This window comes from Copadichromis virginalis, linkage group LG1 (assembly GCF_057382275.1).
Source record: "Copadichromis virginalis isolate Kocher_CV1m ecotype Utaka linkage group LG1, C_Virginalis_male_GT1.1, whole genome shotgun sequence".
In the NCBI taxonomy this organism is placed as follows: domain Eukaryota; kingdom Metazoa; phylum Chordata; class Actinopteri; order Cichliformes; family Cichlidae; genus Copadichromis; species Copadichromis virginalis.
In genome coordinates this window covers 14068150-14086884 of record NC_140618.1, presented here as the reverse complement: position 1 = coordinate 14086884, position 18735 = coordinate 14068150, and the positions used below count along the sequence as shown (strand labels likewise).

At 38.9% G+C, this 18735-nt stretch overlaps 1 protein-coding gene across 2 annotated transcripts in view; it reads left to right on the top strand.

The window, feature by feature from the left end:
* mdga1 (MAM domain containing glycosylphosphatidylinositol anchor 1) overlaps positions 1–18735 on the top strand; it is a 208754-nt gene that overhangs the window by 176332 nt on the left and 13687 nt on the right. Inside the window, exon 17 of one of the 2 annotated variants that reach the window (XM_085451770.1) lies at positions 16637–16745. In XM_085451770.1, coding sequence (XP_085307896.1) covers positions 16637–16745 — 109 coding nt within the window. Of the gene's footprint in view, positions 1–16636; positions 16755–18735 lie in introns of both variants that reach the window. The other variant, XM_085451760.1, reaches the window with a different exon arrangement.

The window sequence follows — 18735 nt, the reverse complement described above, 5'->3', positions numbered from 1 at the left end:
TTAGTCCCCATTCTCTCCACTTGTCTTTCTCTCTCGTGGAGTGTTGGGGCAAGTGGAGTAACTGGCTTGATTCTTGTCCTGGTCTGTTTTTAAGATATCTTCACTCAGGGCTGATGACTAATGGCTTTAAATTTAAAAAGGACAGTCTTCAGCTATCAGGCTGCCAATACCCCATCACACATTCTTTTTCCATATATCTGTCTACATTCTACATACATCTATGCACAAATAAAATCACAAGCATACAGTGTAGATTCAGGCATCTGTACTATGCAAAAGTCTTGAGCAACCCTCCTTTCTTTATATTTTGTTTTTAAGGAACTAGACTTTCTTTAATTTGTGGTCTTTTTCAAGTGGTCTTGAGCAGTTCCTCTTTCCACTTAACAATGACCTATGAATTATTCAAACATAAAAAGGCACCTATAGCTTGAGGGATCCCCCAGTGTTGTGTCTACATATGACAGAGAACTTAGCAAATAATTAATCTTAGATTGTAACCTTTAGACACTTTGTTACCAGTAGTCTGTTAAGGAAAAAAAAAAGGAAACCGAATAAACTGAGGAGGAAAGAAAACGTTGCAAGCCTAAAATACTATCTATAGCAGTCTTTAAGAAATAGGAAAACCCATGAAACAACTAACACAGGACCTGAGAGTGCATCTTGCCTTTCAACTGAGACATCTACTGTTCACTGAAACCTCATCAGAAATGGTCTCAGTGGATGGCCTACTATCAAGAAGCCACTGATAAGAAAGAGAAACATAGAAGTAAAGTTGAGGTATGCCATATTACTCAAGAACTGGACAGAAGATCAGTGGCAGCAGGTCTTGTGGAATCATGAATTCAAATTTGAAATTGTTGTTTCAAATCATCACTAAATATATGTGAAGAGGTCAAGAGGGGTACAGCATATATGTAGCATATTTCCTTACACATAAACTCAATGTGCTTGACACAGAAGATAAAAGCTTTAAAAAGCTTTGTAAAGAAGTAAAATATAAGTTAAAACACACACACATAATCACATACACACAGTTAAATGCAAGTCTGTGAGAATAAAACTGTTTTGAGTCTGTTTTTTAAAGTGATAATTAACCTCAGGCCAGCAGATAACCTTTTCCAAACAACAGGATCACATGATCACGTAAAGTGAAAGTATTCTCGTTAGCCCGTTACAGTAGATCTAATTATGGGAACAGTTAAAAGATCTGCACTCAATTACTTGACAGGTATCACTTGATTATATACACAAAACAAGTCAGTGAGTGTCTGCAGCCAATGTAAAACATGGTGGAGGTTCAGTCATGGTTTGGGCTGTGTTTAAGCCAGTGGTTTTGTTAAAAATGATTTAATTATGAACACAGAAAAATTACCATTAGATTTTGATTCAGTGTAGAAAGCACCTGACTTGAAAAGGCTTTGCTTCTCTGTATAGCAATGGTCCCAAATACAGTAAAAGCAAACCTGGATTAAAAGAAAAGCACAACACGAATGAACAATATGGATTTGCCTCCTCCATCTCACCATTAAAGAATCAAGGTAGTCATACCAAATACTGACTTTCAGCCTCATTAGGATTGTTTTTGCCTTGCATACTGCATCTACATGTATGTTTTTACTAGAGATGGCACGATACCACTTTTTTATGTCCGATACCGATACCGATATCATAAATTTGGATATCTGCCGATACCGATATGAATCCGATATAGTGTTTTTTAATCAACAAAGCTGTTTTTTAAATATCTTGCTGCATTTTGTATAAGTTCATACTCAAGTTTAAAACAACAACTACACTAAAGCTATTCTGTTATACCTGTATGCAAAAAAAAAAAATTTCATAGTTCAGCAATACTGATCAATCTAATAAACTTAAACCTACACCATCCTCCCTATTCTGGTATTTTAAAGAGTACTTAGCATAAATATTAAGCAACCTAACTAATAGGGTTCCAACTCCCAGCAACAACAAAAATAAATAAATAAAAAATAGGGAACCACCCCTCACGCTCCACCTCATGATGCTTAATCGACGTAATCAACCTTAATTTGATGCAGTGTGAAAAAAAATGCACAGAAATCAATTATTTTTCAAGAAATATTAAATAGATTCAACATCTTTCTTCAACAAAATTGCAGACTGCACAGATGGTACCTTCCCAAAGGAAAAAGTACTATAGCTTACTAGGGTATTTACAGTATATATATATTAGACTTAATAGTCACTATATACAGTAATGGACTTCTATTCATTTTGCATCAAATTAAAACTTTGGGTGTCAGATAATTATTTATTAAAAGCTAGACATTTTAAATGAGAATAAGAAAGAAAAGTATGTCTTTGTGCCCCCTTTTCCCTGTTAATGCCCTATCGGCCCCCCTGGCTAAACTTTGCTAGATCCGCCCCTGCACAGTTACCAGCGTCAGCTATGTAGAAAAAGATCCTGGTGTAGAAAGTAATATTAAATAAATTCTAACAACAGCTGATCAAGCTTAAACGTGCTGCTGTTGTTCAGCCGCTGGTTTCCTCTTTCTGGTGCAAAGTGGGCCAAAAGCAAACTAGAGACACGGACTCGCAACAGAAAAGCCGATCAGCTGATCGTTAAGCAGTTTCATGATTGAAGTAGCAGCAAGAAGAGGCAGTCGTTTGTTAAGCTTAACGCAGGAATGCTTTACATTCAGAGATGGACTTACACACTTGCTTTACTTCTCTCGGGATAACTTTGTCGGAGATGAAATGCCGGGTTGCTAGCGAAGCTCCAAATGCTATCCAGACCACCGACCGGTCCGGCATGCCACAGCCGCTCTATCACGTGATGCATACTGCTCCAACGTGCTAACGTTCTGAGGTGAGTTAAGGCGTGTCACAAGTTTTGTGAGCTGCTTTCGTGATATTTAATGGATCGGATTACATTTTTTATTTTTCTCCGATATCCGATCCAGTAATTTAGGTCAGTATCGGACCGATACCGATACGTAATATCGGATCGGTCCATCTCTAGTTTTTACATGTCAATAAATCACCTTATCGAGTTCCCCTTTGCCTAGGAAAATACAAAGGGTGGTTGTTGCACAGTACAGTATGCAGACGTACAGATAAACTCTTTTTCTTAAACACACACTCACCAGTCTCATATCCCCTGCAGCAATTAGCTATGACAGGTCAATTAACAGGCTTATTTATGAGCAGGGGATGCCTGCTAGTTGTGTTGTAATGATTCCAGATACTCTTTGTACGTGCATTGGGGAAATTGAATTCATGATGAATGTGGGCTGAAGGTCTTAGCTAGGGGCTGCATTTGCTCATCATTAACCATGCCTTTGCTACCCAATGTTTCTTTAACTATTAAAGGGGAAGCGAACACTAAACCCATGGGCAAAGTGTATGTTTTAAGGTTCTTCTGTAATACTGTATTGGCATGGTAGTTGACGTCAATGTTTTGAAGTGCAACACAGTTGTTAAATTGCAGTAAGGTAATCTCTTTACCCATGAAAACAAGCATCCACTCTTAGCACATAATGCACATACAACAGAACAAATCATACTTTTTTCAGAAGTAATATAAACGGTCACGTATTAAAACAATATGAAAGCTCTACCATTGAAACTGCGCAGCTCACTGAGGTTCATTTAAGTTGAGATCTCACTCTGAAGGCAATAGTATATGTTTCATACCATGGATGGGACATTTTGCAAACACTTGCAACTAGTCAGGGAATATACCTTTTTCCTTGCGACCAGTGGTTCCCAGGGGATCACTGACAGGTCCTTGGGTCTGTGTGACTTAGGCATAAGGTACTAACATCTGCTGGTTATCAACAGCAATTATACAGCCAAGAAAAAGACAAAAAGGAAACTGTGTGTAAGTGTTTGCAAACCAAGTAAAAGGTACTTTACAAAAAGGGTATGACAAGATGGAGTGAGTCAGGTGGGGATGTCTTTATTTCATCAATAAAGCCCCTAATGCAGCTTAATTATTCATCCACCCCATTTATACGTGACTTTGCAAAGGTAGATGAGGCAGGATGGATGAATAAGGAAGGATGCATGAACGATAGGGGTCGTCTCCTTGGCAACTGAGGGTTGCCTTGTACATGGCTGGTGTCTCTCTCTTTAAGGTGTACACTTTTTGTTCATATGCATGTACTGCTTGTCTGGTTCAGCACATGTCTTAGAGACTTTGTGCATTATGCCATTACTGTCTTTCAGATTTGTTGTTGCATATATATTTTTTCATATTATATTTGTATTTGTGTCCTTTTTTATGTATGACCCTAAAATATTTCAACTTTATTAAGAAATGGAAGGGTTCCCAATTACTCCTCACTGAGCTGTATTTTAGGATGATTGCACTAATTCTAATTTTTAATTCTTAACACTCAGCAAGAATATTTAAGAGTGCTCGGCAGCACAATCCTGACAAAAATACAAAGTACACGACATCAGTCAGTCTGTAATTCTGAAATTTTTCAGAACATTTTCTTTTTTCTGACTTATACAGTTTAATGCCTTTGCTGCCACAGTCTAATATCAGAAAACTCACTTGTACAAAACTTTTCGGGTATGATAAATATTGAGAAAATCCTATGGGCTATTTTAGCTTCGCTCCTTTAGCTAAAAACATATTTTTCTTTACCTTTACAACAACAGATATTCCAGTATTTCGGTGTGATCTATCTGTTCAGCTCATACATGCACACATACACACAAACCACTGCTGTGTAACAAATGGAGTTGTTTAATAATGTACAAAGCAAGCAGCCTTGATCCTACGAGCCAGCCAGAGGAGGTGAGCTGATAAACATACTCTTTCTCTCCGTCTCTCACTTTGCCTCATTTCTTACGACATTCTGTTATGTTCCAAGCTCCTCAAGGGCCTGATGAAATGAAATAAGAAGGGTAAACCCCATTTCTCCCTCTGCTCTATACCTGTCTGTCTTCCTTGAGTTACTCTTTTGAGCAGCCCATCCTCCTCCTCCTCCTCCATTCAGCTCCTATTACTGCTCTATCATTAACTGAGAATTACCAGCAGGCCAGTGTAAGGCCACAGGATCACTCTGAATTATTTGTTTCCTACATGGTTTAATTAATACATTATTTAATTAATATGTTTGGAGCATCTAAGAAGGACAACTTTTTAGATAATTTTGATAGATTAAAGTTGTGTTTGATCAAACTTTATTTCTTTCCCTGCCTTTCTTTCTTTCTTTTTATGTATATAAGTAATTAACACACAAGAAATGTCATCATTCAATTGCAAAATAATTGTAAATCTACAAACAATGGTGATCATCAAATGAAAATCCCCATTATTAGCCAGTTATCACATTAAACCCCCGAATCTGGCATTAAAACCCCTCAAAATGTTGAGATTACTATAGAAAAGCTATAAAAAAAATGGTTGATCAATAACTTTTGCTGTTGTCTTTGAAAAGACTTTTATACATATCATAAAGGTTTTAAATGCATGGCCCATCTCAGTGGTTAGTCCTGCCTGCCACTACTCTCTGTTGCTGTGGGTTTTCAAGCTATCCTGTTTTCCACCCATCCTCTGTATGTGTCTTCTTCTTCCTCTTTGTATGTCTTTGGGGAGTGCTGGTATCCTCATAATCAATAGTAATGACTTGAGCTGTCTGCTCACGGTGGGAATTATGACACAATTGGTGTTGTTGTGTTGTACTGCATAGCTTCTTTTTTATACACTCAGTGGGTCTATTAAGCCCATTTTGCCTTTTGCTTTCAGTTCACCGCTTCAAAAACTCTTGATAGGAGGAGATGAGTGTTAAAGGGGGATGGTGTTTTCGCTACAAGGATGTAGCTAGATATTGCTGTGTCTTCACAAGGATATGATGCAAGGACCAGCAGCCTTTAGCAACTAAATAATATCTAGAAAGGATGGATTTTTAACGCTTATTTGCGGTTGAAAACAAATATGCTTTCTGGTACTGTCTAGGTGTGTTATAAGCTCCACGCCTAAATGACTTAAGGCTAAGCAAATGTAGAAAAGATAGTAAATTTCCAGTTGATTTCTGTGTGATATTCAATACATTTTTATTTATTTATATAACCTTCCCACAGTTTTTAATGGGTATAAGACTGTCTGCAGTGCAAATGTTGGGGATTTAAAGATTAAAAATTACAGTTGGAGAATTTTCAGGCATCTTCTGCTGCACAGATTTTGGTGGTGCATGATAAAATGAATCCCCATTTTATGGGCCATTTTGTTAAAATGAAAAGAAAAACTTTATCTATTTATTTATTTAAAAATTTTGGACTCCTCCACCCCAAAAAAGGAAGAGAGAAAAAACAAGTATATAAATCATAGAAATGTTACGTAATTAGGGATTCATTGCACAAAGCTCAGAGAGAACTATAAGACTGTAAAATGTAAAGATGCGTACCACTGTGGTCATAAAGGTATATACACTGAACAAAAATATAAACGCAACACTTTTGTTTTTGCTCCCATTCCCCATGGGATGGACGTAGAGACCTAAAATTCATTCCAGATACACAATATAACCATCCCTCCCAAACAGTGGTCACAAATCAGTCCAAATGTGTGGTAGTGGGCACATCTGCTATATTGAGATAATCCATCCCACCTCACAGGTGTGCCACATCAGGATGCTGATCTGACATCATGAGTAGTGCACAGGTGTACCTCAGACTGCCCACAACAAAAGGCCACCCTGGAATGTGCAGTTTTGTCTCACAGCAAAATGCCACAGATGCCACAAGCAATGAGGGAGCGTGCAATTGGCATGCTGACAGCAGGAATGTCAACCAGATCTGTCGCCCATGCATTGAATGTTCATTTCTCAACCATAAGCCGTCTCCACAGGCGTTTCAGAGAATATGGCAGCACATCCAACCGGCCTCACAACCGCAGACCTCGTGTAACCACACCAGCCCAGGACCTCCACATCCAGCAGGTTCACCTCCAAGATCGTCTGAGACCAGCCACCCAGACAGCTGCTGGAACAATTGGTTTGCACAACCAAACAATTTCTGCACAAACTGTCAGAAACCGTCTCAGGGACGCTCAACTGCATGCCCGTCGTCCTCATCGGGGTCTTGACCTGACTCCAGCTCGTCGCCGTAACAGACTTGTGTGGGCAAATGCTCACATTCGATGGCGTCTGGCACGTTGGAGAGGTGTGCGCTTCACGGATGAATCATGGTTCACATTGTTCAGGGCAGATGGCAGCTGAGAATGTCCCAGTTCTTGCATGGCCAGCATACTCACCGGACATGTCACCCATTGAGCATGTTCGGGATGTGCTTGACCGGCGTATACGACAGCGTGTACCAGTTCCCACGAATATCCAACAACCTCGCACAGCCATTGAAGTGGAGTGGACCAACATTCCACAGGCCACAATTGACAATCTGATAGACTCCATGCGACGATGTGTTGCACTGCATGAGGCAAATAATGGTTACACCAGATACTGACCGGTTCTGGGTCCCCAGACCCCCAATAGCGCAAAAAACTGCACATTCCAGGGTGGCCTTTTGTTGTGGGCAGTCTGAGGTACACCTGTGCACTACTCATGATGTCAGATCAGCATCCTGATGTGGCACACCTGTGAGGTGGGATGGATTATCTCAATATAGCAGATGTGCCCACTACCACACATTTGGACTGATTTGTGACCACTGTTTGGGAGGGATGGTTATATTGTGTATCTGGAATGAATTTTAGGTCTCTACGTCCATCCCATGGGGAATGGGAGCAAAAACAAAAGTGTTGCGTTTAGATTTTTGTTCAGTGTAGGTTATCTGTGGTATTTAAATTATGCTTAATTAGTGGTAAGAGTATCAAAATGTGCCAAGAAGATATCTAAACACCATGACACCACTACCACTATCCTGAACCATTGATACCAGGCATGATAGAGCCATGCCCATTGTTTATGCTAAATTCTGATCCCAACCAAATGTTGCAGCAGAAGTCGAAACTCATCATACCAGACAGATTTTTTCCCAATTTCTGTTGTCCAATTTTAGTGAATGCAAATTGTAGTCTCAGTTTCCTATTCTTAGACGACAGGAGTGTGGTCTTCTGCTGCTCTAAACCCATCTGTTTAAAGGTTTGATATGTTGTGTGCTCAAAGATGTACTTCTCCATGGTGGCAACAAGTAGTTATTTGAGTTACTGTTGACTTCTTATCAGTGTGAAACAGTCTGGCCATTCTCCTCTGCTATCCACCTCTATCCAAGACAGTATTTTCACTCAGAACATTGCTGTTGACTGGATATTTTCTCTTTTTCGGATGATTGTCTATAAACCCTAGAGATATCTGCGCTGAAAATCCCAGCAGATCAGCACTTTCTAAAATACTCAGACCAGCCTGTCAGGCACCAGCAATCATGCCACTTTTAAAGTCACTTAAGTCACCTTTCTTCCCTATTGTGGTGCTTGGCTTAAACTTAAACATGCTGTGACCATACTTGCACACCTAAATGCATTGCCCCATGTTTATATATTTGCATTAATTAAGTCATATTAAGTCTAATATGAACTAACATGCAAGAATCTCAAGAATTTCTCTTCCAGCTTATATCAACATGAATGAAATGTAATACGGCCTCTATGTGCTGCACAAGATGTAATCAACTAATTCTTAAAACCAACTCTTAAAAATCTAAACCCATGTTCTGATTTTCAAAACAGGAAACCACGCTTCGTGTTTCTAAATCCTTTTGACTTTGGATGTATGCAGAGACAAAATTTGTGTTTCAAAGTGACCTAGGTTTCAAATTCAAGTAGCTTTGTTGGTGACGAAGGCTAATTCTCCATCTAAAGCTGAGCAGCCTAGACTTTGAATTCTTTCCCCAGGGTTAAAATATAAGGGAGTTATATGTTTTGTTGTTTTTTGACTACTGTGGCGGAGGTGTGGTCTCTGGCTCACTGCACCACCCCTCCACTGCAGCTGAGCCAGGGGCTAAAATGTAATTAGCCACCATCCGTGCTTTTTAGACTTGGAACACACTAGAGTATGAACCATGAATATATCTCTAATAAAATTACTTGTGTCTGGTAATAGCTATAATAGAATAGTCTAAGATGATAAATTCGTATTAATATCCATGCAAGTTTAAATTACTTACTTTCATTGTCAACGTGGGTTTCTACAAAGCAATCTGATGATATGGTTTGACTTTCCCTTCTTCTAGCATGTCTAAACAGTAGCTTGCTCTTTTAGCCACTATTAAATAGCCCATCGCTGAGTTGGTCAGTGCAGCAGTGGCTCTGTCTGTGACTATTGCTTTGAATGTAAATGTTAATTCTTTTTTCTCTGCCACCAAATAATCCATTTATCCAAATTCAATAGAAAAACAAACAGTGGTAGCCTTTTGTGTCCATTATCTGTTATCTCAAATGTACCCTTTGAACAATATGATTTTCTAATTCGCTTGAATTCCCAGAGGTGGTTTTTGATGTGGATGTTATTGAGTTCCACGGAGTGCAGAAGTGACTGCGTATTGACGCATGTTTCATTTCTGCTTAGTGTTGAGAGCTGTCCATGGAGAACACAAACTCTCTAGTCGTGTGCACACCTCACTGACTGCATACCCAGGAAGTCTTTGAGGTGCTGCCACTCGGCTCTGCATTTCCTCTCTCTTTGTGCTCCATCCAACAAAAGTAATGATGTATTGAAAAACAGCTTTCCTTCCTGCCTCTCTACAACAGCCCGGGCTTGAGCCCAGCCTCTGGCTAGCATTAGTACAAGATTCTCATTGTAAACAGTGGCGAGCTAACTGATAAGGAAGTGTAAGATGTTACATTGTGTATGCTCTACAGGCTATGATTACTACTTTCCATATATATTAAAGTTGTAAAGTCAGGAAATTTGAAGCGGTACTTTAAGACCTTTAATGCTCTTTATCAGGGATCATAATATCCTTAGGAACAAATGTGTGTTGTTGTTTACTGTGGAACCTATGGCTTCTTACAACAGCTCAAAGATAAGCACAGTGGGTTAAGTGGCAATTGTAAATTGGCCACAGGTGGGAATTTTAGCTTTCAAAGTGTTGTGTCTTCAACCTATCCCTGTAATGGACTGCTGACCTATCTACCCGGCCTCCTGCCCAGTAATAGCAGCGATAGGCTTCAAACCTCCATGAACCGGCATACAGCAGGTGTACCTAATAGAGGGGTGTATGTTTTGTTATGATATCAGTATAACTGTGACCATCTCTCTTGCACTCTTTTACTTTCCCAAGCTTCCACTCTTCAGGTTACTTGTAAATAAATTCATCTTAATGTTGTTTATTGAGACCAACTTGTATAGCAGAAATTACATGAACACATAAAATCAATGGAGTTGCAAAGAAGGCGGTAACGTGTTGTAGTAGTATTTGTGTCCCTACTTGCTCCTCTGTGGATTACCCAGAGGCCATCTGTGTTCCTAGCAGTGTTTGGTACCTGGGGGGCTTGTTGGAAACCAGGCCAACCCACATTTGTGTGCCTCACATTGCACTGGTATTTTAAAGCTCTCTCTCTCTCTTTCTCTCTCACACACACACATAGACACACATGTGCATGTAGTCTCTCTCTTTTTTACTCCCTCGCTCTCACAGCTGTGTCCCCTCTGGTATGTGGATAGCACATCAATGGGAACATTAAAGGTTACAAGGCGTGACAAAACGACACACTCACATCTTCAACCTGACACTTTACTGCACACCCTTTGATCCTGCATTCACGCACTCATGCACGCACACACATGCGCAAGTTTTCTATCTCTCTCAAGATCCTTCACACCCACACGTTATGCAGTATAATAACAAGAACTGGAATACAGAAAATTTTACAGTTTTTCAAAAAAAAATGATGTCATGTTTTTTTCATGAAGGGTGCAGATTTATTTATTTATTTAAATATTCAGAAAATGTAAGACAGAAATATCAGCTTTATTATATATGACATGTATCTTTTATGATCACATTTTTTTGTCCCAAAATTTGATAACTGCATAATTGACAACAGCTCTCCAACTTGTCATTTCTGTATAACTCGGGTGATGCAAAAATGCAGGTCACCAAACACAACTACCAAGGTTTAGAAACTCTGAGAAGCACATTACTGTTGAGGCCCCCACAAAGTGCCCAGCAGTAATATTTAAATGTGAGACAATGTCGGTTCTCACATTTAAACTTGCTGGTCAGTTATGTCTCTGAGCCATATCCAAAAACTAAACATATAAAGTCATTATTTTGCAGTGACAGGATATTGTATACAGTATCCTGTCATATAAAACAATACAATATATTGTATTGTTTTATTCATGCTATTGTGTTTGATATCTTAGAGAAAAAAAACTTTGCTGGTCAGATTGTAATATGTAAATGAGACTGTTAATTAATAGTTTTGCACCTTTCTTTGTTAGTCATTTAGCTTCAGTTTTTCAATTATCATACTCTAGTCTCTAGTCTATAAAGATGTTAATTAAGTGTTTGTAAAGGTACAGTACATGTGTGCATATGTTAAAGAAATCACACTATGGCTGGCAAATATACAAAGAAAACTGGAATTAAAGGAAGAAAAACCATAAATAAAGCAAAATGTTTACGACAGTCAAGCAGCAAGGAAATTTCATTGTAGCATTTATAAATTAAAGGATCGTGGCCTTGTGGCGAATAAGCCTCTTCACTTGAAGACCACAGAATTTTCTTTACAGCCTATACGGAAGAAAATCTTTTTTGTATATGTGAGCAGACCTGTTAAAGCCATACAGCTTGTGCTGCTGGACTTGCTCCCTCGCCACCACGCAATCAGCGTCAAGGTTCTCCTAATTATTTTATTTGTTAATTCAAAGAGGATCTCTCATTCGGGGAATAAATTAGAAAGCAAATGGGGAATAAATGATAATGCTCTTGTACTTTCCTCCCCTTTGTGAATGAAATTGAATTGGCTCTGTGTGGAGAGAAGTAGAGAGAAAATATAAGAAAATGATTAGGGTACCTATGTACTCATGGTATACAATGAGAGTATGTGCAGTTTTTCTATCAAAATTACATTTGTATGCATAGAGACACCTGCTCCTCGCTCTGTTGTTTTGAAATAACTGGTGGATTATGTGGTGTACTCAAGGGTTAGTTAGCAGCTGGAGTAGAATATATTGGAGTATATAAGAAATATATAAGTATATATGAGGCCAAATTGTGCAAGAGCGGATCTAACTTATGCTAAGTAAAGAAGAAAACTACTCTAAAGTTTAAGTTGTTATTACGAGGTTACAAGTGTTATTATCTGCCCACTAATGTTAACTTGCTGTTAGATACTAACAGGACTCATAGATTAAAACACAATAGCAGAATGCCTCAAAACTAAGATCATGTTAACAGTGTGTTTGCACTGCCATTGTATATGTTTTGTTTTGAGCACATGTGGGGTTAGGTCACTCTTTTCTTCTTGCTGGGTCAGACTCAGGTTAATTGGACCCACCCTTGCTCTGGCTCGATATATTTACACACAAATTGATAGCAAGCCTGCTCAGTTGATACTTTAACCGCAGCATGTTGCTGTTAACAGATGGAGTTTTTAAAGTGAACCCATTCATGCATGCCTCCCCTCCATGCTTGCACCTGCTCACTTGTTAACCTGTAGGTATACAGACATACTATGCAAGTAGAGTGTATGCAGTTTTTTTTATTTTCATTAGTATTGCATTCCTTTCTATAGTAACACCTGCTCCGTTCTCACTTTTTTGAATAAATTGAGGGTTAAATACCTTGCTAAAGGGCTGCTAGATGCTGAAGTTTAAAAAAAAGTTATTGCTGTATACTTCAGCCCATGTAGGAATTTTCACATGGAGCTGTTTTCTGTTGAAAAAAAAATTAAAACAGAATGAGGCATTGGAATTGCAGAAACACTCAAATATTATTACAAAGCAACAACTCTGACTATTGTTTTCAGAATTAAAATTATCAAGCACTGGGGTCTGCAGTAAAAGTCAATAACAACTGCAGTCAAGAGAGTTACTTTTGTTGTTATTTTGGAGAAACAAAGTTTTCTTGTTTATTTGCTTTTCCCTCCTCAGAAGCTAGACAGAATACACTTGGTTTTTGATTAGCTGGGTGCGCTGGGCTTTTGGTGCCTTGGTACACCACAGTAATTAGGCTGTCAGTCAAAACCAGATGGCTGGTGGCTAAAATGGGGGAAGTGTTCAGAAGAGTCTCCTGCTTAGTTTTCTTGTTGTGGGTCCAGAAATGATGTTAGGACAGTGGTTCTTAACCTTGTTGGAGGTACCGAACCCCACCAGTTTCATATCCACATTCACCGAACCCCTCTTTAGTGAATTTTTTTAATTTTTTTTTTCAAATTCAAGACATAGATATGTTTTTTACTGGTGCACAAAATGAGCCGTGCATGAACATCACCTTGTTCAAAGAACAAAACCAACACAATGCATGAACTTACAACAAATTACATACCTGCAAATCAGTGTGACTTCTGCTGTTGCCTTTGAGAGACCAGTTCAGATATGCGTGGCTTCACCTTGGCAAGTCTGTGTCATTTTCAAAGAAAAGTCTGTTCCTTTTCTTCGTTTTTATATCCAGCATTGTCGAAAAGGATTGCTCGCAAAGATATGTTGTAACAAATGGTATAAAAAAAATCCAGAGCTTTCTTAGCAATAATTGGATACTTGTCCATTTGTCGACACCAAAACGTTGAGAGCGTTGTTGTTCTGAAGAGTTGCTGTGAACCTGGCTCTGCTGAATTTCAATGATTCCGTCAAGGTATTCATCATTGACATCTGCTGTCTCAACAGCAAACGTGAACGGCTGTCTCACCCATGCTGGATATGACTCTCTTGTAGGGAAATATCTGTCGAGAGACTTTGCAAGCTCATCTAAGTGCGTTGCAATTGTTTGCTTCAGTTCCGTGGATACAGAAATATCTCCGATTCCAGACACATCTTCGATCTTACTTACAAAGTTGTCCAGAAGGGGGAAGTTTGCGAAGTTGTTGTTCTCTGTTCGTCATTTCCATAACGTTAGCTTTTTTTGATAAGCCTTCAGCTGTCCTTCCGCTTCTATGATATTGACTCCACCACCCTGCATCTGCTGATTGAGATGATTGAGAGCTGCGAATATATCAGCCATGTACGCTAAAATGAGAATGAACTCAGGATTTTGAAGCAATCTGCATGACAGTGTTGGTGCTCTTGCAAAAACAGGGCTAATTCCACATGCATGGCAAAAACACGATTCAGCACCTGTCCCCGGGATTACCACCGAACATTAGAATGGTACAGAAGTACCTCAAATTCAGAGCCCATTTCTTTACACAGCTCACTGAAGATGCGGTGCCTCAGAGCACTATTTCGCACATAGTTCACACATTCCACCACAGTTTTTAACACTTCTGCCATTTTTGGAGGCAAGGGTTTTGTTGCCAATGCATGCCTGTGCAAAATACAATGAGTCACAATGATGTGTGGTGCATCAGCTTTTACTAGCGCACCAAAACCAGAGTTTCTTCCCAGCATGACTGGAGCTCCGTCCGCCTCTGTCAGTGCACCCCAGAGTGGCTGTGGCTACAATGTAGCTTGCCATCACCAGTGTGTGAATGTGTGTATGAATGGGTGGATGACTGGATATGTAAAGCGCTTTGGGGTCCTTAGGGACTAGTAAAGCGCTATATAAATACAGGCCATTTACCATTTACCATATACAAACTGCAGAAACCATGTCCCGTGAAAGATTGTTGTCTCTGAAGAAGTCATCCACAAGCTTCTTCACATCGGCTGCTTTAGTTGTTGTTGTAAGAGGCTTACAAAATAAAAAATCTTCTTTAATCATGTCATCTTTCACATAGCGCACGAAAACAAGCTGGCTTAGATTAGCAACGTCTGTGCTCTCATCGAGTTGAAGGCTGAATTTTGCCGGGCTTGAAATCAGATCGGCGACTACTTGAGCCAAGATGTCTTTACTCATGTCTTCTATTCTGTCGCTGACGGTGTCATTTGAAAGAGGAATTTGGGATAATTTACCTTCGGCCACTGTTCCGAGTATCAGATTTGCCATCTTTAACGCAGCTGGTTTCACAAGTGTTTCACCAATGGTGTATGGCTTGCCCTGCTTTGCGATCAGATAAGCAACTTCATACGATGGTGTGAGGATCGGTTTGTTAACGGGTACAAATCCAAGAGCAGGCAGAGTGGGCCTTTCATTGAATCTGGCTCTCTTCGCCTTGAATTCAGTAAGTGTTGTGTTCTTGTATTCCCCATCTCTATGCAGCTTCAAGAAGTGTTCCTTTAGTTTTGCCGGTGCGAGACTGGAGTTGCTCAACTTGGCGTTGCAAATCATGCAGATAGGACGCTCACTCCCATCACGTTCTGTAGGGGGCGTGTCATCACAAATTTACACGATAATTCGGGTGTGTCTGGACCTCTGCGACCTCTGTGGTGGAGGCTCTGCCGAACCCCTGAGACCGACTCACCAAACTCCTAGGGTTCGATCGAACTCAGGTTAAGAACCGCTGTGTTAGGATATGACTGCAGCTTGTAAATTCCTGAGATGGGAGAATAAACTAGCATGTTGCTATCTGTAATAGATGTTTCCATGTCTTTATTTAATTAAAGTATTCATATTTTCTATAATTATTAATTATATGGTTGTTGTTGTTATTATTGTTATTATTGCTCAACTTCAGATACAGAAAGTAGGTTCTTTAGAGTAATTAAATTAGTTTTGCATTTTAATTTTAAATTCATTTTTACAAAATTTAAGACGTTTTAACGGAGTATCCAGTCCTGTGAAAAACTAAGTATACTTTTACTGCCTTTATAGGTATTAAGAAGTAGCAGGTGCTGATAATAAGTAAGCATCACCTTAATAAATTTTGGCAGATTTGGCTGGTTTGCCATTCACTTCAAACCTGGAAATGCTCAGAGAATGATCAAAAACCAAAGAATGATATCTCAGTGTGTGAAAAGTTAAGTTTAATGACACAATTAGAAAAAGAAGAGCAATTATGGCTTATTTGGAAGGGTTGCTAAGATTGCTCTCTAAAAAGGACATAGCTTAGGTTTTAAAAAGACTTCTAGTTCAGTGTCCTTTGGAGAAATGAGATCAAAGTTGATATATTTTAGCATAACACCACATTTGGCAAATACCAAACACAGCACATGAGCACAAACACTTAACACCTATGGGGATGGTGATTTGGGCGTGTTTTACAGCCACACAAATAACCCCTGTATGCCAAATCATTCTGGAATCAAATATGAGGCCCTTCATCCCAACAGCTAAAGGCTGGCCCGTAATGAGTCATGCAAAGAACAATGATCCTAAAGAGAGCCGAGAGAGCTGTGTATCAACAATGCTTGAAAACCTAAATGAAGTGAAGCTACACCGTAAATACGAGCGGGCTATTCCTCCACTTCCACCACAACAATATGAGACACTGATAAAGACATAAGGAAGCAACTACTTATTTTTTAGTAAAGGTTGTTTTGCAAGCAACATCATGGAGTGTACAAACTTTTGTGTACAAAGTGTACAAAATTCTGGCAAAATTCCTCAGTGGCCATTCTGTGAACTTTTGCTGTGTTTTTGTATATATTTCTCTGGACATACTCAGCTAGCATTCATCTGTTGATGTTTCTTTTCTAAACAGATTGTGTTTGAAGGAATTCGAGGCTCGGGTTTTGAGGGGGATATTGCCATTGACGACGTGTCTATCACCAGAGGAGAATGCAAGCAACAAAACACTGTAGCCAACGCAGGTAAGACAGGTAAGATATTTTGTGATTTTTGTGTAGAAATATACTTAATAAACAAAGAAGCACACAAAAGCAACTTTTGGAATTTGTGGTTGGGTCATCTTCATACGTTCAGAGAAACTCCAAATAAGACAGGCAATGCCATTCTATTAAAAAAATGTATAGCTTTGATATTATTTTCAGCAGAAATACATAAAAATCAACGACTTACTAAGAAAATGAATTATCAAACTAAATTCACCTGAGCTGGATTAAGTTAAAATGAAAATAAACTAAGGCAATAGAGAATTTAATTGCTATAGAAACCATATTTTTAGAGCTGTCACGATATGAGAACTAAAAGTCTTCTGTAGTGTATGGGAGGTGTTGGAATATAGAGCACAGAGAAAATATTGTCTTTGTGTGGGATGTATAGAAACAAGTGGACACCACAGGGCACCAGCATGGAGGTAAGCTGGAAGGCTCATCATAATTTGTGGTCCTTCTTCTTCTTCTTCTTTAATAACTGCATTTATCTTGCTATCTTTTCATCCTCTAACTGTCCATACCACATCCTGCTGCGTCTTCCACACTTATTGTCATTATATCTATTCTTGTTTCCTTTTACCCTACATTCTTCATCTATCCTTTATTCATCAGCATAGCTCTGCTCACTGCTCTTTATCTTTAAAAGCTTGGGTTATTTATTTTAGAAATGTAGAGAAATTACAGAGACACTGTGTGATAATTAAGGATTTAGATAAGAAAAGAAGATAAATGCAGAAACATATGCACAAGAAGAGGAAAAAATGTTTATACACAATAAACTGACCAATCAAGTTTGCATGGTAAGTTAAATCAAGCAATCTGCTCCTAGTAGGGGCGATCGTGGCTCAAGAACTGGCAGTTCGTCCTCTGTGGCTACAATGTAGCTTGCCATCACCAGTGTGTGAATGTGTGTGTGAATGGGTGGATGATTGGTTGTGTAAACCGCTTTGGGATCCTTAGGGACTACGTAAAGGGCTATACAAATGCAGGCCATTTACCATTTAATGTATCCTAGGTCAAGCTAAGCTGTACTCATAATATTATTTTGTTACATACAAATACTGTTTGACACGAGCAACTTTAGCAAGAGGTGGGAATCCAACAAGAAAAAGTGTCAGTGAAGCAGTTTCGGTCCATGTAAGTGTGTGGAGGGATTCCAATAGCCTGCAGGTTAGAGAAGATATAGCAAGAGAAGAGGTCAAAAACACAGTGTTCAAAATTATTTATATATATATTTGTTCATTTGCATGTATATGTGTCTGTTAATATAAGAAACAGCAAAACAAAAACAAATGGAAAGTGATCCAAAAGACAAAATATGGCTACCATCAGCTGTCCTCTGCAAACCAAGTCATGCAGGCAAACATGCACACACACACACACACACACACACACACACGCACACATGCACACACACACACACACACACACACACGCAGTCTTGTACAGACATCAATACATATATCATTATCTTTCACAGTGGCCTTACTGGCATTCCAGATCACATACAGGAAACATCTGATGAAATTTCAGACTGTTCACTTACTTTTTTCTAATAGGAAAAAAAAATCTTTCTATCATAATATATTGACCCTACAATTTGACCCTACAATTTGATTAACCAGTTTTAAGTGACAAATTTTACACAGCCCAACATGAAGAAAAAAAGATTGAAATACACTCTTTACTAGGACTCGGAGCAAAATAGGAAGGACCCCAGGTACAGACATAGATGAAATACAGAAGCAAATGCTGTGTGTTGCATTATAATATACAGCGACATGTACTTAGAATGTTCATGTTAACTTTCGCCAGAAATTATTATGAAAAAATATTAGAAATAAACAAAAAGAAAAAAATTGAAAACACACAATCTAATAAATTATTAACATCCTCCTTTTACCTCCTCAAACCTTGAGTGTGAGTTGGTGTGTCTGAGTGTGCTGATGATTGTCTGCTTGGATGT